At 44.1% G+C, this 23,573-nt stretch overlaps 2 protein-coding genes across 2 annotated transcripts in view; both read right to left on the minus strand.

The window, feature by feature from the left end:
* Window positions 1–23: 23 nt before the first annotated feature.
* On the minus strand, window positions 24–980 carry LOC120802531 (olfactory receptor 146-like; the record flags this gene model as incomplete). The annotated part of the gene is made up of 1 exon (XM_040150447.1): window positions 24–980. A coding segment is annotated over exon 1 (939 nt), but the record flags the coding sequence as incomplete, so codon positions are not given.
* Window positions 981–8,623: 7,643 nt separating this feature from the next.
* Window positions 8,624–23,573, minus strand: part of LOC120802488 (neuronal acetylcholine receptor subunit alpha-9) — a 17,309-nt gene continuing 2,359 nt past the window's right edge. Inside the window, exons 3-7 of the mRNA XM_040150366.1 lie at window positions 16,379–16,524; window positions 16,143–16,297; window positions 15,772–16,018; window positions 15,401–15,686; window positions 8,624–11,843 (exon numbers count right to left, since the gene is read on the minus strand). Of these exons, the coding sequence (XP_040006300.1) occupies window positions 11,098–11,843; window positions 15,401–15,686; window positions 15,772–16,018; window positions 16,143–16,297; window positions 16,379–16,524 (1,580 nt within the window). The 3' untranslated portion in view covers window positions 8,624–11,097. The remainder of the gene's footprint in view (window positions 11,844–15,400; window positions 15,687–15,771; window positions 16,019–16,142; window positions 16,298–16,378; window positions 16,525–23,573) is intronic.

Below are 23,573 nucleotides of genomic sequence, written 5' to 3' on the forward strand. Positions count from 1 at the left end.
AAAACAAATATTTATTTTTTACTTGAGAGCAAACATTTTTTGCACTGAAACATTTCAAATAGGAATTTCTGTATCTCTTTAGACTGCACACCATAAATAATGGGGTTGAGGCTTCCAGGGACAAGGACAAACAGAATGGCAGAAAGTTTCCTATAGTCTGGGTACTGAGGGAAGCGATGCAAAGTTATGATAATTACTCCACTTAATATCATGATCAGATACAAAACCAGGTGAGTGCTGCAGGTCTTCAGGGCTTTACTGTTCAGAGACTTGTTCCTACTGGTCAGACAGACTACTGTAATCTTAGTATAGGTGAGAACGATGCTGCCAACAGAGGAGGTGAGTAGAACCACAGTGAAAGTGAGGCCATAGACGTTATTGATGAACACACTCTCACAGGAGAGCTTAAACAGCGAGGCGTTGTCACAGAAGGGGTTGGTGATCAGAGTCCTGCATCGGTTCAGGCGTATGGTCAGACCGAGCAGAATCCCGACCAAAACAAAGGCCACTCCCCAGGCAGCAACTGTCAGCTTGATCACCATTTTGTTGGTCATGATGGCAGCGTAGCGCAGGGGGCTGCAGATGGCCACATATCTGTCAAAAGCCATAATCATCAGGACTGTGTGGGAAGTGGTACCGAACAACTGTGTGGTGAAAGCTTGGACCACACACTCATAATAACTGATGAGGCGTTCAGAGGGAGGACGCAACATGTCAATGAGCAAACGGGGCACAATATGAGTCCCTCCAATGATGTCACTGACTGCCAGGTTGCAAAAAAGCAGGTACATAGGCTGGTGAAGGTTTTTGTCAATGAAAATTAGAACCAAAATGCCTATGTTCATAACCATTACAACAGCGTAGGAAACAAAGAAAAAGAAAAAGACCGGGTACATGGAATTCCCGGGGACCTTAAACCCCTCCAGCTGGAGTATGAAACTGTTGTAGGTGTAGTTTTCCATCAACCTGAAATCACAAAACGATAATGTTCTGTTAATAATTGGATACTGAGTTAGTCTTGGCGGTCTAGATACCAGTGATACTTGATATCTGTCAAATGACAATACTGGCTGTTCAACAAAACACAAGCTTTTCTGTTTGATAAGTTCCAAAAGGTTAAAGTAGCAACAATAACAAATGCAAAGCTAAAGAACTTTACACATATTTTCACAACATTTAGAAGATATGAAAATGCCTTTTTCTAAACAGTGGTGCTTGTTATACAATAATACCTGCTTTGTGACTTAGGTTCATCCGTCTTTAGTCATCACTACAAGCAGGTAGTACTCACCAACAACGATGAAGAACTGCTTTTTATCGGTGCATTTTCACATGAGGGATTCACTCAGCATTACATAATGTATGATGTAACATAAAGGAATCAGTGTGATGGCCATCCCAACTGTCATTACGCAGCCATGTTTAACTTTCAGAACGTCTGTTGTTGAAAGTGTTCACAGTCTACATTTATCCCTTTCACACATTTTAATGTATTTTCAACAAATTTTACTACCCATCATTGTATTTTATGGCTCACATGCATAGATAAACAGTACTAAGATATGAGAAGCTTTGCAAAACACATAAGGCTTACCCTGCCTGTATATATGCAGTCATCAAACTTACTGTACCTGGGCCTGTGCAGCTCCTTAAGGCAATACTTTCACTAACAAAAACTGCGAAGGGAAGCTTCAAGAGGTATTAATTATGTTTTGCTACTATGGGACAATAAACTATCAAGGCAAGCTGACCAACCACCAACACCTGACCAACCAGCAACACCTGACCAACCAGCAACACATGACCAACCACCAACACCTAACCAACCAGCAACTCCTGACCAACCAGCAACACCTAATCAACCATCAACACCTGACCAATCACCAACACCAGACCAACCAGCAACACCTAACCAACCACCCACACCTGACCAACCACCAACACCTGACCAACCAGCAAAACATGACCAACCAGCAAAACCTGACCAACCAGCAAAACATGACCAACCAGCAAAACCTGACCAACCAGCAAAACCTGACCAACCAGCAAAATCTGACCAACCAGCAAAACATGACCAACCACCAACACCTGACCAACCACCAACACCTGACCAACCACCAACACCTGGCCAACCACCAACACCTGGCCAACCACCAACACTTGACCAACCACCAACACCTGACCAACCAGCAAAACATGACCAACCAGCAACACCTGACCAACCAGCAAAACATGACCAACCAGCAAAACCTGACCAACCAGCAAAACATGACCAACCAGCAAAACCTGACCAACCAGCAAGGGAGCAAGAATGGTGGAGTCTGATTTTACAGAGAACCATCCATGATAAAAGATAGAATTTATGAAATGCCATTGTTCCCAAAAGATTCTGCCCCGCGACGCCATCAATGTGCAAAGAGAAGGCCTGTGCGATGGCTGGGATGTAGGCGATTCTCTTCTCCCTGTCAAAAAAGTGCTTCATGAGGCGAGGCAGCAGCGCGATGCCCCCCAGCAGATCACAGACCGCCTGATTACAAGCGTTTACAAACATGGGTATTTGCCTATGACTTTTGTCTTTCTTTGTAGTTCTTGACTAAATTAAACAGACTACACTGTGATGCCAGCAGCAAGACAGGCGACTGACACTTCATGAACAAACAGAAAAATTTGAAATTTCATTTAAGACGTAAAAAGAAAAGAAGTAGAAGTAATGTGTAAAGATCACAAATCTATAAAGGTTCTTGTGAAAAGCCTATAAGGTCCCGTTCGGCCCCTCTGTCCTCTCGTCACAGCATTGATGTTGCTCTGATTTGTTGAGGAGAGTGGATTGTACTTTTGATAATTTTACGTTGTGTTCTGAGTATCCATCAGTAACGCTGATCACTGGCTACAGTCAACGTTACCACTGAAACATCAGCCCCACCCTAAACCGTCACCGGCCACTCATGTCTGGAACTGGCACCAAGATTGAATGATCTCATTGATTTCCACGGAAAACAGAGTTTGATTTTGAACACAGTGCAAACCGTTTGCTCATCTCTATAGTAATGACCTGAGGTTATTCCTACCTGCGCTGTCAGAGGAGGGAAGATCTATCACATGCTGCCATTTCAGCAAGTTGTTTCTAAGGTTTGAGGCATGACAGCACCGCTGTTGGATTAAGCCCTCCCTAAAAATATTTAGCCACACAGCTGAACTGAAAGCAGCTGAAAAGTTGATCTGGGTATATTATCGTAATAGCAGTATTTTTGGATCATCTACAACAGTTGCTTGGTCGCAACTCCTCACTGAGTATGTTGTTAGAGTAATGTATTGTAAAGGGTTCAAATTTGAAATTCAGTAATGACTTTACAGTCAATAATCCCACATTCCACATTTTGAGCAGTTGGCTTTTTAGTTGTCTTACCAGGAGTTTCATGGAGGGTTATTGTGAGTTGTGTTACTGTGTGTTCGGTGGACAGACTGGAGGTGGAAGGAAATGACTAGCTCCACTAAACGAGGACCAAACGTCTTTCCGGTAACTCCGTAGTTGTCCTGTTTGGTTGTGCCTCCTTAGCGACCAGCTGGCCACTGGTACACCTACATTCAGGAGTCAACACAAACTCAAATATCTGCTGTGAAGGTCTGACCCGCCACATGCTCATCACCACCTCAACCTTTACACCCTTACAATTCACCTCACTACATAAAGGAATCACTTCTTCCTGTTTGGCACTCACTGTTTGCATTCAATACAGAATCGCCCGGTATCAGTGTGACCTCTAGGAAGACTGGGCTGCATGAAGTCATGGTCCAGATAACGTGTGATAATTATGTTTTGGTGAAGCTAGAAGGTACAGAATCTGAATAACTGCAAATCAATTTATCCCCATGTCAACTTGTAGGGACCCTCTTCTGTTGAGGTCTTCTGTTGTTCTCTGGCTTATCAACTAACCACAGAGAGAAAATCAGCTTTGCAAAAGTCCCTGTCAGCAGTTTCACCAGAGGAGCTTCTGGCCGGAAAGCCATACAGTTTGCTGTGAATACTCATGGTCCCCTGAGGATGAAGCTTCATGCTGTCAGTGGCTTCCTGACTTATCATTTAGCAGCACCATCAGGTCAAAATGTCGGCTTGTACACAAGAAATACTGTTTATCATAGTCAGTAAGATTGTCATACAACACAGAGGATACTCTGCATAGACTGAACCTGTTTTATTTTAACCTTTCCTACAGCACCAACCTCAGGACAAATGTTATATCTTTGGCTGCCAAGAACTCTAAAAGTGCATTCAATGTGAGACCAACACTAAAAAAAACTATAAAGCTTTGCTTTATTTTTTAAATGTTTTTGCACATTGTTCATCGCAAACAGCTAAGGGATGTAAGTGTAGAGACGTTAGCTGCAGCTAGCTAACAACGTCCAGTAACTCCATGTGTGAGTTTACCGGGAAAATCGTGTGTTTCTCTCACTTTTCTCTGGACTCGCTTCATGTATTGAGTGCCAGTGAGGTGGACCCAAACAGCGGGGCTTTTTCAATCAAGGTGAAGTGTTTTCACCTGAAGCGGATGCATCTCTGCCTCCGTTTGTGTGCCCGGATTGAAACCTGTGTGTGCCTTGTGGCTCTCGTATACCTGTGTTGTTATTGGGCCGTAATGAGTGTCCTGGAGGCCTCGGAGCTCCCAGGTGTCTCAGTGACCAGCAGGTTGATAGAATTAAAAGCTGCAGTGAGGCGTTCAGGGGATGACGGACAGGGAGCCGCTCTCAGTCTCTGGAGAGACTCCAGCCTGCAGACGGACCTTCTCTCTTTACCTTCACACTTTTCGCTTCGCGCTCATCTGCGCATCTCATCATCTCCACTTTCTCTGAACCTGCAGCAGTGTTTGTTCTATAAAGGTTTTCCACTGGCCTGACTCACAGTCATCGTTCCAGTTCATCCCAAAGCCGTTGGATGGGGTCGAGGCCAGGACTCTGTGCAGGCCAGTCAAAATCTACCACACCCAACTGGGCAAAAACCTTTCTTTACTTGAAACATGTTGTCATGTCGAAACAGGTCTCACCCAAACTTTTGCCAGGAAGTGAGAAGCACACTATTGTCTAAAATACCAAAGAGCTCAAACCAGGGAAACAACTCCAGACCAAAAGCACCTGGACAGACGGGCCATATAATGTGTTTTACAGAGGAAGAGTCGCCGAGTCATTGTAATCAAAAAGTTGTGTGTGTTCAGCGAAGTTTCATGGGAGTTTGTCTGTTAGATTATGATATGTCTTATGTGTTATGTGTTATGATGGCACTAGAGGAAAGGTCAGGATTCAACCTCAATTGTTTAGGGACCAGCAGATTTCATCAACATCTGGGGAGTAGTTGCTGAGTTTTCTTGCTGTGGACCAAAGTGCGCTTTGCTGTAGAGTGTGTTCATCGTGCCCAGTCAGTGAAGTGGGTCCCTGCAGATCCCAGGAGCTTTCTTCACTGCCTCCTGCACTCAGTGTGATCCTCTGAGTCCTGATACACATCCATCACTGGGCCTGTCTCTCTGCTCTCAGAGGGCTAATTACCATCAGACACTGTTGAGAAGTGTTTGGTTAGAAAGCAGCTCACAGTGGACCTCATTAATGATCCCCTTTGTTCCAGAAACACTAACACTCATTACTGGCTGCTGTGGTAACTGGAACACACAGTGATGAAACTTTTACAACTGTTTCTACTGTTCACAACAAAGTTTAATGCAAAACTCTGATATTCAAGAGAGCACAGGAAGCCCAGTTGCCTTATTACCGTAACACATCCATGTTAGACTGGTTTATGTGACAGTCGTGCCCTTTACACTTAGAGTTCCATTTATTAGTTGAGGATCCTCGTACATACAAGGAAAGAAGCTGCTCTTTTGTTGGACGAAGCTGAAATAAGTTCTGTCCAGGGTGTGAGCCATGACTATTTTCCATTTACTGACCTCCAAGTTCACTTCAAGTGCAGAGCGCTCAGCATGGTTAAGCCACTGAATGCCCAGAGACCCAGAACCTGGCCAGTGCTACACGTGAGCAAGTAGTATAAACTTATAAAAGTCTTCAACTCAGATTTTGACACAAGATAAGGTAATATAGCAGGGCCTTCTCTAACTAATGCTGGAAATTAAATGTTAATTAAACAAGTTAACATCAGTCTGAGGGATTTGGGGCCCCTTGCGGGTCTGGGTCCAGAGGGCAGGTGGTGCTTCGGTCCTATGCACCTGTGTTAATTGTCTGTTGCAGCCGTTCTGTTGTCCTGGTTGGTGGCAGTCCACACCGGACTGTGATGGACATGCAGAGAACGGACTGATCTGTCTCACCAGTAGACTAGTCCAGCACGGCTTGGACTCACCAGTGCCACCTGCTGACAACTGGGGTGAGCTGAGGCTGCAGTAATCTGTTTCTGCTGCTGCAATTTTCATCCCTGATTGTCTGTTATTACAGCTGAAGAGTCGTACACTCCGGTTTCACACTATCCAATGGGGTCTATAAGGAATACATCCATCCACCCACTCAGTTATCCATACTCGTTTATCCTGTGCAGGGCGACAGGGCACTGGAGCCCAGCACTCACCTGTGGGGTGAAACCAGGGGGGAGGCAGGGGGACGTGACGCGCAAACGGCAGCTCCAGCCGCCAACAGTTTCCCAGGTTCCATTAAACTTGAGTGGATTCAAGCTGAACTTAGACATCTCTCTGAGTCACTCAATAGAGATCAGATTCCACAAGAACGTGTGCATTTCATGTGCGTCATGTGTCCGGTGGACAGAATAAATACAGAGTAACAATCAGGATACATATTCAGGGTTAAATGAGGCTTGTGTGGAAATCTGTCTGTGCTGAGTGTGATTGTGGACGGCCAGTGCAGAGGTGCGGAGGTTCAGGATGAATCTTACAGTTGTGTAGCTCCACCTGCTGCCCTTTTTTTGCTATTGCGGTGTAGTGTAACTGAAACAACACACACAGAAGTTCTGTTTTTTCAAATGCCTTGCAGTTCACTATCTGCAAACATTTTTTTAACAGTGATGGTCTTGTTTGCCCATTGAGACCAGGGAGGGAATTGAACTATTGACCGGGGCCGCACCGGTGCGAGGCTCAGTCCCTTTACATGCACACACGTGCCAGACTCATCTTAGCAAGCGGCGTGAAAATCTGCTCTTGGGAGAGAAAAGCATGACAGGAGGAATCCGAAAATCCTGTGAACGGATTTTCTTTCAGATTCTGAATAATCACAGGTTAAGTTTGCAGAAGTGTCCATGACGGTCGCAGCGTAACGTTTGGGGGTCCAGTATTTTCATGCATCCCCAGTCTGTTTCTCTACTCATCAGCCATCTTGTTTAAATTGAAAGATCTGCATTGAGACAGTCATACTGATCTTTTTTTTAATGGGACAATCGCACCTGCTTCCAAAGTTCCTTTCAGCTTGTGGCATCGGAGCAGGATGACGGACACAAGCTGAAATGCACCGGTCTCATGACATGAGCGAAGCTCTTTGTACCACAAGTGTTGTCAGAGATCTGACCTCTTCAAAATAAGTGGAGCATGCAACATCGCCAGTTTATGCTGCAGTGCATTCTGGGGTCTCGTTGCTTTAGGAAGGTGCTGGGCTTCTGCAGTGTAACTTTATATAACGCGTAGACCTCATCAGCCCATTAACTCAGTTCCTTTGCTTCGTTTCACACCTACAGTCTCGCCAAAAGAAAAATCAAAATCAGGCCGACATCAGCGAAAGCTCCCCTCCAGAAACATCCCGTCTCAGAGAATCCATTTGGTTGTCTGTCCCCTTGAGGGGGAACCCACCTGCTGCCGTGGTCTGTGCTGCATCTGTTCACTTTTCTCGCCCCTCCCTTAGACGTGCTCCTTGTCTGTGTGTATGTGTGTGTGTGTGTGTCTGGGAGGCATGTTGATGAAACCGTCTGCGCTGGACTCTGACTCAGCTGTTGACTGAAGGATCAGATTCGCTCCTTCCTCATTCCTGTGGTGGAGAGAACACCAGGAATCAGGAAGTGAAGTTTCTTCAGAGTTTCTTATTTTACCACCACCAGTGTTGAAATAACAAGACTCCTAAAGGTGAACTCTGCTCCTGGTCCTGGCTGATGCGGTTCAGGAAAGCTGCCTCGTAGTTCTCCTAGTTTCCACCCTACTGGCCGTAGTCCGTGCTGCAGGTTCTGAGTTCTGGATGCGTTCTTCCTTAACCCTCCTCTCGGTCTCCCTCCAACGCGACCGTGCTTTTTTACGGCTTCTTTACCGGCGAAGCAGGTTTTTCCAGACTGGAGGGGCAGCGCCACCTGCTGCAGACAGACCAGACTGCAGCTCAGACACAAGGCTCTGACTGCGACGGCCTGCGTGAGTCTCTGGACGTGACATGACGTTGCCTAATGATTTGCTCAGGAGGACAAACGTAAACCAAACGTCTGAGGAGGAACACGTCAAAGTCAATGCTCTCCTTTCTGGCCTCTGTTCATTTTGCTCCTTTCTTCATTATCTTGACAGGAAGTATCGATTAGCAGTGTTGTGACCTCTGCTCCCTCCAAAGCCTGCTACCCTCCGCCTCAATTAATAATAGTAACAACAACAACAATAATAATACAATCGCCTGCATAAAGCTCAGTAAACACAGTTGCTTTAATATGAAAAGTTTAATGTGTTTCATGGCATTGACAGTGTGTCGCGTGTAAATATATCTTTAGACAAACGTTCAAGACCAACCACACAGACAGGATATATAACAAGAAGCTACAGTCATGTATTTGGCATTTCTCATTTTCACATTGTGATGATTACGAACACTGCAAAAAACGGGAAGTCCAGTGACTTCAGGCAAATAAAGTTTCATTCAATTGAAATTCTGTCACTTCTTCACTTTAAATTCCTAAATGAGGTTATTAAATCAAGGTGACGGGAAGTTGTACTGAGCGGGACATTTTTCCTCTCTGGAGGACAAACTATCTGACGTCTTGCTCTGTCTGAGCCTATAAATGAATGCAATTAATCTTTTTAAGATTTGCTTTGTTATTGTTTCCTGTTTTTAAACAGAAAACTTATCATAAAATGTTAAGTCTTGTGCATAAGATGGTGCTGTTGTACTCAGTCTTCCCACAAGTTCAATACTATTTGATTTATTCAGCATATAAAGACATAAAATAGGTGACAATAATTATGTCTTGCGGTGAATCCTCAATCGTTCTGTGTCATCGTGAGATTATCGCCACGATTATCCCTCATTCAGCGTCCTTCCTTTCTCTGTTCCTTCCTTCAGTCCCAGCTTCATTCTCTACAACCTCTCTCCCATCTTCCTGCACTGTGTGACTGCTCTGGCGGCTGAATAAAAAAAAAGCAGGATTCAAAACTGGCATTCAGCTTCATTCACGGACTGCCAAAGTAACAGTCAGTGGATCGACGCAGAATTCACACATGACGCGGTTTTGTCGAACGGAATCCTCGAGCTTGAGATGGGAACACAGAAATATTTTTCATTTTATAAACTGTACTTAAAGACGAACGGATAACGGAGCTCGTTAGTCAGTGTGATCGATGCTTTCAATAAAAAAAAGATCCTGCGTGCATTTTTACGTGTCAAAAAAATGAGCACTCCAAAAACATACATATAAAAAAGACAGTATAATGTTTTTAAAACTGTGACGGTGGGAGTGAGTTGTGTGTTTGTGTGTTTGTGTTCAGCTGTAAGTGTGTAACTGTGTCGGCTGCAGATCAGATCAGTCGTCTCGTCAAGTGAACTCCTACGTTCTTTTCATCTTTTGATCCTCACAAACAGACGGAGATCGGTCGGCGCTAGACGAAGCTCACTGCGTCTTTTAATGTTGAGTTCACCTCTTTAAAACATTTGACGATAACATTGACCTTTAAAATCCATTTTTTCCTTCCAACAAGTGAAAAATGCTGGAACCAGGTTGAAGCGAATCCAACCGAGTTCAGTTTTGCATCATTTTCTCTAAACAAAGGGGGATGTGTAGGAGAAACCCTGCGTCCAGCTGCAGAAAACGCCTTGTTTTCCATGGCAGTTCCTGTAAGATCTCCCTGGAGGAGACGCGTTTGGTAAATGGAAGTTTTGTTTGTACGTGCATTTTAAGCCTCTACCTAGTTCCATGCTCATTTTCTGATGTGCACACACAAAGAGCCAACAGAGTTGTTTGAAAGCGAAGATGTACCAGGAAGTGTGTTTTAAGACAGAGAGAGAAAACGCTGTGGAAACTTTATCTCCATCCTTGTTTCTCGCCTCATTTGATGCTTCCAGCTTTACTCTCAGATCGTATTCACTCACTGGATCAGTCGAACACAGGTTTTCACTTTGGCTTTTTTCTGTCAATCTCGCATCATAAAAACACCAACACTTTGGTTCGTAATCTCTAGTAATTTGACTCATTTGGGCAGAAAAGACGTTACTATGGCAACTTTACAGAAATTCCTGCTTGACTATGGCAAATCATTAAGTATCTGACATTAGGAATCTACTGCAGATGTTTCTGGACGACGTTTGAGTAAGAAAAAAATATTTATGCGTGGGGCAAAGAAAACCCTGAATGTTTCGTGCAACTGGGCACTAAAGTCTCAGTTACAACACTGAGCATCACATCAGTTGACACCCACGGAAAAACATCGGACATGTTGGATGCGCCGATCTCAGGAGCGAAGGTGACAAATCGCTGCTTTTCCAGCGAGTTCAGGGAAATCCGTTAAAATGCTGCAGATGTGTGCTGCCCGTAGGAGTTCTGTGATCTGACGAGCTGAAGATCGGGCTCTTGGATTGAAGATAATTTGATGAGATGCTTTCAAAGCCTTTTGAAATGATCTGTGGCCTTTCCTCGATTATTTTACCCTCATAAACTCTGATTAAAAACTCCATCTGTCCAAACTCCGTTTGTGTGGCTGAGTCTATTTAAAACCCACACATCTGCATTTTAAATTTTGGTGGAAATCATTGTTTGCAAAGACACTAGGTAGACTATCAAGTAATGACAGGTTGGCGGCTTGAGCCTTTAGACTGAAATTCAATGGCCATTTGAGCAAACCGTCAGCGGGCTGATTTTCGACTTAATGGAAGCTAAACGAATCTTTCAATCGGTGAACCAACTCGCCGCCCTCACCATCTCCATCAGATGGCTTTTCCCAGGATCAGGATGCTCATGAAGAAGACCATGATGAAGAACAGCCACATGAAGAAGCGATCCATGACCTTGGCGACCTTCCTCCACTCTCCGATGCGCAGCTGCGCTACTCGCTGGTCCTGGTATGAGTTGGCAATGTACTCGACATTCCTGCGCAGCCCCGGGTGCTGGCAAACACACTGGGTTTTCACTAAGATCTCCCTCCCGTTCTCTCCGGCTCCGCCTCCTCCTTCACCTCCTACTCCTTTCTTTTCCTGGACGTGCTCTCCTCCTCCTCCACGGGCACCGTTTGACTCTTCTCCCTGCCCTTCACGTCCACCGGCAGCTCCTTCCTCCTCCGAGTGGTCGATGGTCACAAACAGATCCTCCTTCCAGTCGCTCTGGTCGGTCAAATCCCGCCCCCCCTTCAGAGACTCCCGCGCCCCATCCTCTTCCACCCTGCCTCCCCAGGCCTGTCCGTTCACTTCCCAGTTTGGTCCTTTGCGGTTGCTACCACCGGTTGATGGGGCTTCGGACTCCTCCTGAGACAGAGGCTTCCTGGATGAAGTCCCACCGAGGCAGTTCTCGCCGACCTCGTAGACGAAACAGATGCGGGCGAGGTGGTTGAGGATGAAGCGTTCGGCCCATTCTGGGACGGGACGAGCCTCGGGACTGCAGTGGTGTATGTTCATGATGAAGATGGTGAGTGCCGTTGAAGCAGTGACCATCGTCATGGTCGCAATGTAGTACTTCCCTGTTGAAAAAGGAAACCGGAGATCATTTAGAAGGTCACAATCCATCTACAGTTAAATCTTTGAAGGTGTAAAGACGGATGTTGGTCTGGCTTCTCAGTCAGCAGCTTGGTGATTGGTGGGGATTTGGTGGAGAATGCAGGAAGTGGATGCAGTGAAAGCCTCGGTGTGAGAGAAGCAACAGGATAAACAGCAGCAACCGTCCTCATCAACCACCAAGTGGAGATTACAGGATCATGATGCAACAGTCACTGTTCACACAACCACATTGAAAATCACAAATATTGGCCATTTTAGGCATTTAAACAAATAACCAATGCAGTCATTTTCCCCGTGAGGACAGTTGTGGGTCCTTTGACCTGCTCATGTGGATTTCACAACAGAGTTCACTAGTTGTGATGCAGGCTGAGGTTTTTGTTCTTTCCTTTTTTTTCTCTTTCCGGAATAGGAAGTTGAAAAGGTGAAGCACACAAAATTATTAATCGCTTTTTAAAAGGGAACGCGGCAACGTCCACGTTGTTGTCAGGAGCCCAGCGACCGCGCTCACACACCCCGAACCCCTCGAATGCCAAGCCTACACGTCATGTACTCAGTCGACTAAAGTCACACTGCGTTGAACTGGGGATGGCTGTTCCTGGCTGGGAAATTCAAAGTTTAAACTGCGTGAAAAAGAAGGGATTTCCTCATTCGAAACATTTCTCGGCTTGTTTTAACCCAAACTGCTCCAGCCGAGCTGAACAAAGTCACATCTTGTGTAACGTGTTCAAAATCTTTGACAAAGACGACTGGTTATTTTTGTGAAGGGAGATTCACTGCAAAACTCTCAAACGTAAAGAGAACAAATAGATAAAGTTTAATCCAGGTTTGATATTTAGCTAGACTCTTTAGGACACAGCATAAAGATAGAGTGTTTATGGGGAGAGTTTAAATGGTTGTACAGGAAGTGATTCAGTGATTCGTGAGCTGTGACAGACATTGTCCACCTGCCGGGCTCCTGCTCGTTAACGTGATGGTAGACAACGAACACGAACAGGGTGATTACTGCCGGGGCTCAAGCTATTCACCAAAATCTTCACTGTCTGTTCAGTTTATCCGTTACAGACAAGAACACACACACACACACACACACACACACACTACAAATCTGCTTGATTGGAAACTTACTTCTCCTTTACAACAGCGAACTCAACACTGATGATCTAAACTGATCTGAGGCTCTGACACTGAAGGGGTGAAGGAAGAAGCTGCCTACCTGTCGGCTGCAGGTTTTACCTTTCAGGCTCACGGTTAAAGGTGAGCGCTGGGATCTCACAGCCATGAATTCAAATATTTTCCGAGCAACGTGGATTTATTATGCCGCACCATGTCGACCGATTTGGCGTCTGAATCTCAGACTTTTTACGTGGTAAAGATTTTAAATATTTTTGGATGAAGACATGACAGTCGGCGTTGAATCAGGTGAGAGCTCTGTACAGTATGGACCTCATCAGGTTTTAAAGTCCCACTCCACTCAAAAATGCATTTTACTTCTTGTCACTTGACTTGGATGTCTGACCTTGACCGTGCAGAACGATGTTCGTGCAGATTTGGGCACGAGGAGGCTGGTTTTAAATGTATCTGCCGCAGGGGGAAACATTAGATCTCACTTTAACACCCGTACGGACGATCAGGATTTTGTGACATCACAACTAGTTTGGTAGCCAGTTGCGGTCCAGTGTACAAATAACGCAGGTGAAACCTCCAGGTCACAAACAGTGAGAATGGACTTTTCAGTCGGAGACGTCTCGTGTCCACTTGTTTAACCTTGCTTTCTGTGTTGTGATTTGATTTTGAAGACAAAAGGCTAAATAATTGTCTGTTTTTCATTTGAGTGTGAAAGGAAATGCACACATTAAAAGGAAACACATGTAACAATATATTACAACAGGACAACAAGAGCGGTCGGCCCAGGATATACAAGAACATGTTGTATCTTACAGTAAAATACTCCGTTTAGTTCCGCATCAATCATAACTGCCTGTGTAATAAACTTTGGTGGGTTAAGTTGCTCTGAGTAGATGTCGTCCCCAAAGTTTTAATGAAAAATATGTTTTTTCCAATTCAGACATAGAGGTCTTCTTAATAATCCCACAGTTGGATTATGGGAGATGTTTCTATGAGGATTAGGTTACCAATATTCACTATGGGGATTTTAAATTGACCTATACTTCCTATCAGCAGCTAATGGCACCTTTGAAAATAGCTGACGCGTTGTTTTTAATCACCTGACTTGATTGTCAGTTGTTCAAGGTTGTTGTGTTTTCGCCTTGGATAATGCCACCAGGTGTCCTCAGACTTTCCTTTCTGCGGCCGGATCCACCCGCTCACCTGTTTCCCATTCCCAGTCACAGGAACTTCCCCACCTACCTACACACCTGTTCCCCATTTCCCTCCTTTGCTCCCCGGCTACCGGCCCCTTTTTCCCCAGTCAGTTAACCGGATCATGCGATCACGTGTCAGTGTGTTCCCCTCTTTGCTGTTCATGCTGTGGACTCTCGTTACTGTTGCCTGTCTGTCTACCTGTAAACCTGGTCTTCACCATTTGTTTAATTAAAGCAAATTCACAGCACCAGCCTGCGCATGCTCCTATCACCAGCGGTGACACTAAGCCTTTTTTCTTTTGCTTTTATTTATCTGAAAATGTTTCTACTGTGTGTGTGTACATCTTATTATAAGTGACCAATGGCCAAATCAAATAGCTGTTACTTCGTCCAACGTTTTTTATTCACATTTCCGATCTTTGCATAAAGAAACCTGAGACCAAACACTGGGAATTTGCACTAAATGTGAGGCGGAACTTCCTGTCTGCGTTGTTGTTGAGAAGGTCCCGGTGAACCCAGTGTAGTTTTCTCTTTAGAGAAAAACAGACTCATCTTGACTGCCGCTCTGCTGTCGCTTTGAAAAACTTCCACCTTCATGGGTGGAACGTGGCCTTGAAGCTGCCCTGTCATTCTAGTTTTGGGTTTGGGTTTGCAAAACAGTTTTTCTGTTTCACAATAATATTTTCTGCTTTGCCTCAAATGTTAACATCAGATTCAGGACATGCTCAGCTAACAGAAGACGAACTAGTTTGACAGGATGCAGGACTCACAAAGATGCTGCCGCAAAAACAAAGTTCCTGTGATGTAATGCACATGCGCTGCCACTGTTGTCTGAGGATACTGGTGGTTTTGTCTCTCAGGCTTGAAATCAGTACCTTGGCAATAGGCGAGTCAGCTCGTCCTGTTTGCCAAAAGTCAAGTACGATATGAAAACTCTGGGAGACTTTGACAGAGTGCGTCCGTCAACTGATCAGGAACTGATCCAAAATGTCAAAACTAAGTGATTTTCAAGAATCCGGCCATTTGGAATGAGAACTCAGTCTCAGTGTCGGTCTCTGAAGTGATCACAATGATCGATGACTTCACGTTTAAGTTTCCAGTGAATTTTTAGAACAGAACTACTTACCTGTCCCTCTTACATGTATAACAACCATCATGTCCACCACCTTATTGATTTGGAAACTCCTCAGTCTGCTCACCGATCAGTGGGACGCTCTCGGATGGCGGCATGCTCTCAGCCACCAGCAACTGAAACACGGTAAGGGCCAGCAGCACCGTGACCCCCAGAGAAACCTTTTCACCCGAGTCCGCCGGCAGGTAGAAGCCCAGCGGAGCCAGAAAGGAGATCATCATGCAGGGGATGAGAAGGTTGAAGATGTAGAAGGAGGCACGTCTCTTCAGGTGGAGGGTAAAGGTGATGTCCGGGTATGGATCCGAGCAGCAGCCATACAAGATGACATTTTTCTTGGCTGGCATGCCCAGGACCTGGTTAGGAAGAAAAGGTGTTTGATTTTGTCAAAAAAACTGACGCATGATTGGTTGTGAACACGTGAACGAAGTAACAACTCACCTCCCACTCCACATTAGGGACAAAGTCAGCCAGGTCAGCACTGTCCAAGGCATTGAACAAGTCCATCTGGTTGCCGTTGTGAGTCCAGGAGCCGAAGGTTAGGTGACACTGCTGCACATCAAATGGGAAGAAGGCCACGTCCACTGAGCAGGAGCTTTTGGTGATGGCTGGCTGGTCCCACATGACCTGACCATCGTTACGGAGAACCACGTTGGTCTCCATGGAGCTGGAGAACTCGTCGTCTGCACTGTGGTGGAGAAAGTGGAGGAAGTCATGTGAAGGCAGGGAGAAGGAACAGAGGATGGAAGAGAAGAGGTCATAACTGAGTGTTACTGCCAATCGATCAGTGCGCTTCCATGCCAAAGTCCTACCTGTTATACAGAACAATATCAGGTCTCCAGACGTAGCTGCTGGGTATGCGGATGGTGTCGAGGCCGTCATAGTCCTCCTTCTTCCAGGTGAGGTAGGCGTCCATCCACACCTGGCGTACCCACAGGTAGGTAGTCAGGATCTGGTTCCGCTCATCCTGGTGAAAGGAAACATGCACCACAGAGGCATGAAGACACACAACATGAACATCTGGATCAGCAGTCAGGGGGACGATTACCATGTCGATGATCTGGGACAGAGTGATCTGCAGGGTGACATTGATGATGTGGTCAGTGTCCTCCACCGGCCGCAAGGCGTTGGTGTAGTTGGAGAACAAGTCGTTCAGCAACTTCTGAGCGAAGCGACCATGAGCGGCCAAGCAAACTGGAGAATGGAGAGAGAGAGAGAGATTTTTCTTAAACCAGGCAATTATTTCAATTTAACACTTGTTTCTGAAACCAAGCAGCAGGACGTGACGATGACAGTGTCAGTCACTCCAACACCTGCTGGTCAGATTTCTATTCAAGGTCCTGAGCTCATACCTGCTAACCAGATGATTATATATTCAGATTTTAATGACCCCATGATTTTTCTCCAGCGCCACCTTCAGGACAAAGAAATCTGACATTTTTAGCTCCGATGGTGAGACTGCAGTGGCTGTAATGAACACTGCAGCCTCAAGGGGGCGCTCTTCACAGTTAGCCAAGTGAACTGTGACTGGATATGGAAAATCATTCCTGTAAGGGTATTCATGATGATAAGAGTTTTGTTACGTTTGATTGAACAAATCACATTTTTAAGCCCGATTGAACGGACCTCCTTTTTTATCACTGCTTCAATTTTAAATATTTATGGGAATCAATTTCTTGTGTTTTAATCTTATTTTTTTAGTCATTTTATCAGAATTCTCAAGAGTATTTCCTTGTTCATTTTAGTCTACTTGCTTTTAAACAACTTGGTAAACTTACTATTTCCATATTTTAGTCCAAACCTCTTCACATTTCAAACGTTAACTTGATTCTTTTGCACATCATTCTGGATATCGTGAGGGTGGAAGTGTCTATGAAGCCTTTTTCTCCGCCGCTTTCTTCTCTCTTAATCCTGAAATGTCTCGTATCACCAGCAGAAAATCATGTAGCTCAGTCCGTCCCACAGAATCACTCTGAACACACTCATACCATAACACACATACACATGCAAGCCACATTTCCCAGTTCAATTAACCTGGTTCTCTCCTCAGGTTTTTCACATTAATCAGGAAACGTCTGCAGAACAGCAGCAGACTGATAATTCCTTTAAATCCGGTCGGAGTTAATGACGATGATGATGGTGATGGTGGTGGTGGAGGTGAACTGAAAGGATGCTTGGGTTGGTCCGTGCAATATTGTTCACAAAAATTTCTCCAGTAGCAAACTGAACTGAAACAAAACAAACAAAAAAACTACAGAAATTAAATTAGAAAAATACTCCTGTCTTGTCTACATATTTCCATATGTAGACAAGACAGTGAACGGATATGGATCAACGCTTGTTTCTTATACTGTATATTCAGCCCCGTTGCCAAGCAGAGTGTTGATACTGGAGGATTCTACGAATTGTTTTTTCAATTGCAACATCCCCAAACACTGTATGGTTAAGGTCTGGTTACGGAAAGAACATGGTCGTGGTTTGATAACAAAAACCGTTTCCCAGCTCTGTAACGAGCCTGTTATTAAATAGACAGTAGAGTTTCAGAGAGTAAACTCCAGGGGGAGGCAGAGAGAGACCAGAAGGGATATCATGAAACAAAGACCCCAGACCAGAATCGGACCAGGGACATTGCAGTCCTGTGTCTTATCCACAACCTGCACTTTAACCTCCGCCACTAGAACCTTTCCTTTCCTGAACTTCACTATTACTGAATGGTACCATTTGTTTTTTCAAAATAAAATATCTCATGAGTAAAGTCAGTGTGCTTGAAACAAAGTGTTTGTCACATCGTCTCAACAGCCTCCGTCACCAATTTTCCACGTATTTTTTCCAACATCAGAATTCAGGGGGGCTGCATCTGGCAAGTTTTTTTACATTTGGAAAAACCCACAGTCCAACAGTCACGCCGTCACGCAGTGATTGCTCGGGTGTGTGGAGGTAAGAAAATACGCAGGACTCGATCTTCTCTTTTTCAGGACAAAGGCTGCTGTCGAGGTTGAGCATCCACACAAGTCTGATCAGATCAGAGGAACGCTGGAAACAGACGGACGAAGCCCTTTGGATGAAGAACAGTAACATGAGATCTGAAGAACGGGATTATGTTTTATGTTCTCCAAAGTTCATATCAGATGAGCACGCTGTAAGAGCAGATAAGGCTGAGGACATATCTTAACCATCAGGCTGAGAGCCGCAGAAAAAGCTGTATCTTCAGTCCGGTAACCATATAAGTCAACAGTGAAACGCCTTGAACAGCCAGAACATCAGCTGTTGTGTAAATCGAGTGTAAAATCTGTTAATGACACCGACTTCACTATCAGCTGAAGTCAGCCGTCGTCATGCAGCCGTGGAACGAAGCTCAGTCACCAAAGAAACATCCTGTAATGTCACAGTCAGACACTTTGTTGGCTGTCGCCTCTCGCTGCGGTGCCTCGTTCTTAGATAAGTGTTACTGGATTTATTCGCTGTAATGTCATCATGTAATGTCACGTTAAGATTTTTTTTCAGAGCTAAACTCCATAAAAGAGAAATATGCGAGAGTTAAAAGACAGAAGATTAAAGAGAGAAAGATCCAAGATGACGAACTGAATCTTTCTTCACAGTCTGTGATGCACAAACACTAAATTCTCACAAAATATAAAGAACATATGAAATAATTCTGTGGGCTATAAAAGCCTTAAAGACGACACTAGCTGCTGCATGATAGTTCTTATTGCTTTAGTTAATCACATATCAGTCCAAATGTAAGACGATATTTTTTTTTCTGGATTTTACATTTGAAAGAGTGAGGGATGTGTTATGCTCAAGAACCGGACATTTACATATTAATATTAAAATGAATGGAGCATAAGAAAAGATAGGTTGTAGTCAAATATATCAAAAACCCAAACTGCAGCCTCAGAACAGACTTTAAAGTTCAGTTCACCAGTGTAGCTACCAGCTACCAGAGTGACTTTTACTGTAGGTAACTCTTCAGTTTGTTTTGTCTGTTTGTTTGTGTGAATAAAGCAATTTTTCAAGTCTTAAACATCTGTAATGGAAGTGCACTCAACCCTTAAAGCCTGTTATATCTTAATGAAATAGTGTCTATTTGCTCTCACCACAGATTATAGACTAATTGTGGATGTGAGTTGTGAGCGGCAACCATAGAGTGATTTTTTTTTTCTTCTCAGATCGTTTCATTTTAGGTAAAAGAAAAAAATTGAGAAAATAAAAAAAAATCAAAATGTGCAGGACACAAACACAGGTTTTTTCTTATCCCTTTAAATGAGAGTTTCCGGTCCCCAGGTAGGGAACCACTGACCTGCCGAAATTATCCCATAAAATTTCTCTGTTTCTCTGTGTTTGACTGTGGAAAAAACACAGCAGTGATCCACGCTGCATCCACAGGAAAAGCTCCTGAATGTGCAGCTCTGAACACTCGACAATGAGAGGAGACATTAAAGAAAACAATAATTGGTCCTAATCTCTCTCACACACACACACACACACACACACACACACACACACACACACACACACACACACACACACACACACACACACACACACACACACACACAGAGGTTTCACAACATGCCTTGCACAAAAAAGGAAGTGCACAAAAACCACGGTCCGTTCAGTGACCTTCAGATAACAACAAAATAATATATTAAACAAAAACTCACACATGGGGGGGGGTTAACATCCCCTGTACAAAAATGGAAATGTGGAAACGAAGCTCTGAATGTGTCAGACAGAGATGAACTACAGGATAAGACAATCTGATTCTCATCACTCTGTCTGTTTGAGGCTCATTATTATTATTAATGATTAGTATGGGATTATTTTATGTATCTGTCGGGAAACATACGCTAACATGTCTATAAATGATAAGTCTGGTGGTTTTGTATTCTTTATTTTTCGTAAGATCAACAAAGTGTTAGACCGTCTCTCAGTACTTTGTGCGTTCCCTACCCTGCAAGAAAACCTTTAGAAACACCTCACAAATGTGTTGTTTAACTTTTAAAGAAGGTTCAGTCATTTCCTTGAACAGCTGGTCAACGGGAGGAACCAGTGCATTTGTTGGGGACTATTTTCTGCAGCGGATTGATCCACATTTGTTGCTCTCGTGAGCATTTGGGGCAGCAGGACGGTGTGTGTGTGAGTCTAAATAAATAAACTACAGTGTGTGTGTTGATGGTGATGAAGGAGCATGTCAGCCAGAGCGACAGTGGCTCATGGGTGTGTTTTTTTTTTTTTTTTTTAACAATGGAGCTGTGGCAGGTGCACAGTCGAAGAAGATCCAGATTGTTGATAAACACACAATACTTGTTAGTAGGGTACAATCATTGTTTGTTCGGCTCCATACATGGGATTTGTTGTTAAAAAAAGATTCATGCTGCTCAAACTGACACAACTTTAGGCTTCTTATTTTATTTTATTTTCATTGAACACGTTCATACAAACAAAATAAATAACGTACAGTTTTAACACAGTATGTTTCAGATGTTTCAGTTGTATCTGCTCAGCCAGCAGAAGGACCTGAAGGCTGCAGTGAAAATAGTCCGCCTGTCCCTGTGTCCAACACCCAGGGAAGATATCCTAACAACTATGAGCCAAATTTCCATTAAATTTGACACTGTATATAAAGACAGTGACAAATGAAAATAAAATACAACCTAAAGTATTTTAGTAAGGTGTTGAAAATGGCTTCAGTGCCCCTTGTCACAGTCTCCAGGAGGCTGCATTTGGAACTCTGCTCATGGGATAAACACCACTTCACCATATTCCCTTATTAGGTGTTTTGATGATGGTGGTGCAAAGCGCTGTCTAACATGTCACTCAAAAAAATTCTCCCATAGGTTTTCCAACATACTAAAGATCACGTAGAATCTTTTTAAGGTCCACTAGACACATCTTCCAGACAGATAACCTCCTCGATGACCACTAGCGCCTCCTCCATGATAAAAAAAAACGTCCCAAAGGAGCCTGGTGGTGCTTTGTTCCAAAATATCCCATAGATGTTCCCACTGGTACCCTAGAACTTCCTCAGTGGCTACTAGAACTAGCTAAAGGGAAACTTGAACCTTCTTAATGATGACTAAAACCCCCTAAATTGCAATAAGAACCCCCTAAGACTTACAGAGCTTCCTCAGTGTCCCATAGAACCTCCTTAGTGGATACAAGAACCACCTAAAGGACCCCTAAAACCTCTTCAAGGACCACTAAAACCTCCTCTGTGGCCTAAGAACCTCATCACTTATGACTAAAGCTTCCTACAGGACAACTAGAACACCTAAAGGACCCCATGAACCTCCTCAGTGATGTCCAGAACGTACTGGAGACCAGCTAGAACCACCTAAGGGACCTTTTAGAACATCCTCTGTGGCCACCAGACCTACCTAAAGGACACTTCAGTGACCACTAGAACCTCTCGCTGACAACTAAAACCTCCTAAAGAACAACTAGAACACCTACAGGACCCCTAGAACCTCCTCAGTGGCTGCAAGAACCACCTAAAGGATCCGTACAACCTCTTTAAGGACCACTAATACCTCTCCTCAGTGACCACTAGGTCCTCCTGTACACCTACTACAACCACCTTAGGGACTTCTAAAACTTCCTCACTGGCCACAAGAACCTCTTCATTGACAATTAGAATTTTTCATTTTCAATTATCTAATATTACACAGAAAATCAAAGATTAGAGAAAAGTCCAATAAATGAAAACAGATCAGTGAATCAGAACTGTGTTTCTTCTTCTTTCCTTTCCCATGAATCATCCTACAACCCCTCAAATTTATCTGGTGACCCTCTGGAGGGGCCCGACCCCCAGGTTGGGAAATTACTCCTACTACTACTGTGTTTTAACCACACAAAGCCCATAATAGTGTGTACTTTTACTGTTGATACTTAAATTAGATCAATCTGATTATGCTTCTGTGTTTTCACTAAGGTAAGATTTTAACTACAGGACGTTTAGTTTTAAAAGAGTTTTTTTAATATTGTTGTATTGATATTTTTACATAAGTAAAGGACGTGAGTACTACTTCCTCCACTAGCAGAAATTACCAAAACTTTAACCAACATACACGTGTTTGACAGAAAAAGCGGGACCAAAACATACTGCATTCGGCCTGAAACTATAAATGATGCTCATTTTCTTCCGGGCGAGATCGTAAAACTCCTGAGGCCTTTCTGTAAACAACCTGCAACTCCACCTCTTATTGTCGCTGTTTGTTGTTCGAACGTCTTCGTGGTCCGTTGAGCAGATGAGTCAGCGCTTTGTCTGACAGCGTCAGCTCCCTGAGGAGTTAAAGCGTTAGCGCTAACAGCTCTGAGAGCATGCCAGCTGGCACGCACACATACTCGTGTTTCCATCAGTTCATAGGACAGTACATTGACTTACATTCATTTCCTGGGGACTTACCCTAACTGTACCCATAGCCACTACTGGCCTACCCATAAGCCATAACCTTAAACCAAGTTTTCACCCTAAAATTTAATGACTTATGTCACAGGGACTTGTTTCTTGTCCCCAAAAACGCGGAGTCCCCACAATGTCTAAACGGATCCATGTCCCCAAAACATAAGTAATACAAGTACACACACACAGCACATATTCATTACCGGCATCATCCTCATCACCTTGATGATCTTTAACAGCCTCATCAAAATCGTTACCATCATCTTCAACTCTTTCATTGTCACCGTGAACATCGCCACCATCGTCGTCATGGTAACGAGTGAGTCCATACATTCTGCACGGTGCACAGATGGTCAGAATCGTGTGCATCACGGCTAAGTGCAAAAAACAGATGAAGGCATGTTAAGTCAATATGACCTAAGCTGTGTGTGTGTGTGTGTGTGTGTGTGTGTGTGTGTGTGTGTGTGTGTGTGTGTGTGTATGTGCTCATAATACTCACGTTGTGGGGACCTAAATCTGCTAACGAGATCACAGTGGGGGACTCGACTTCCTTTTGGGACCAAGGTCCATTGACGTAAATCCCTTAATTTTAAGGTGAAGACTTGGTTTAAGGTTACGTTTAGGTTAAAGTTAGAAAAGTAGTGGTTAGGGTTACAGTGGGTCCCCAGGAAATGAATTTAAGTCAATGTAGTGTCCTCTGAGGTGATGGAAACACGACTGTGTGTGTGTCTTCACAGGTGACGCTGATTCCATAGCACGAAACATCCCATCCCATTCACATCCAGATCCAGTTTCCTCCTATACTTCCAACGTCAGAAACCTGTGGGGGCAGGGGGGG

This window comes from Xiphias gladius, chromosome 17, assembly GCF_016859285.1.
Source record: "Xiphias gladius isolate SHS-SW01 ecotype Sanya breed wild chromosome 17, ASM1685928v1, whole genome shotgun sequence".
NCBI classification, from domain to species: Eukaryota; Metazoa; Chordata; class Actinopteri; order Istiophoriformes; family Xiphiidae; genus Xiphias; species Xiphias gladius.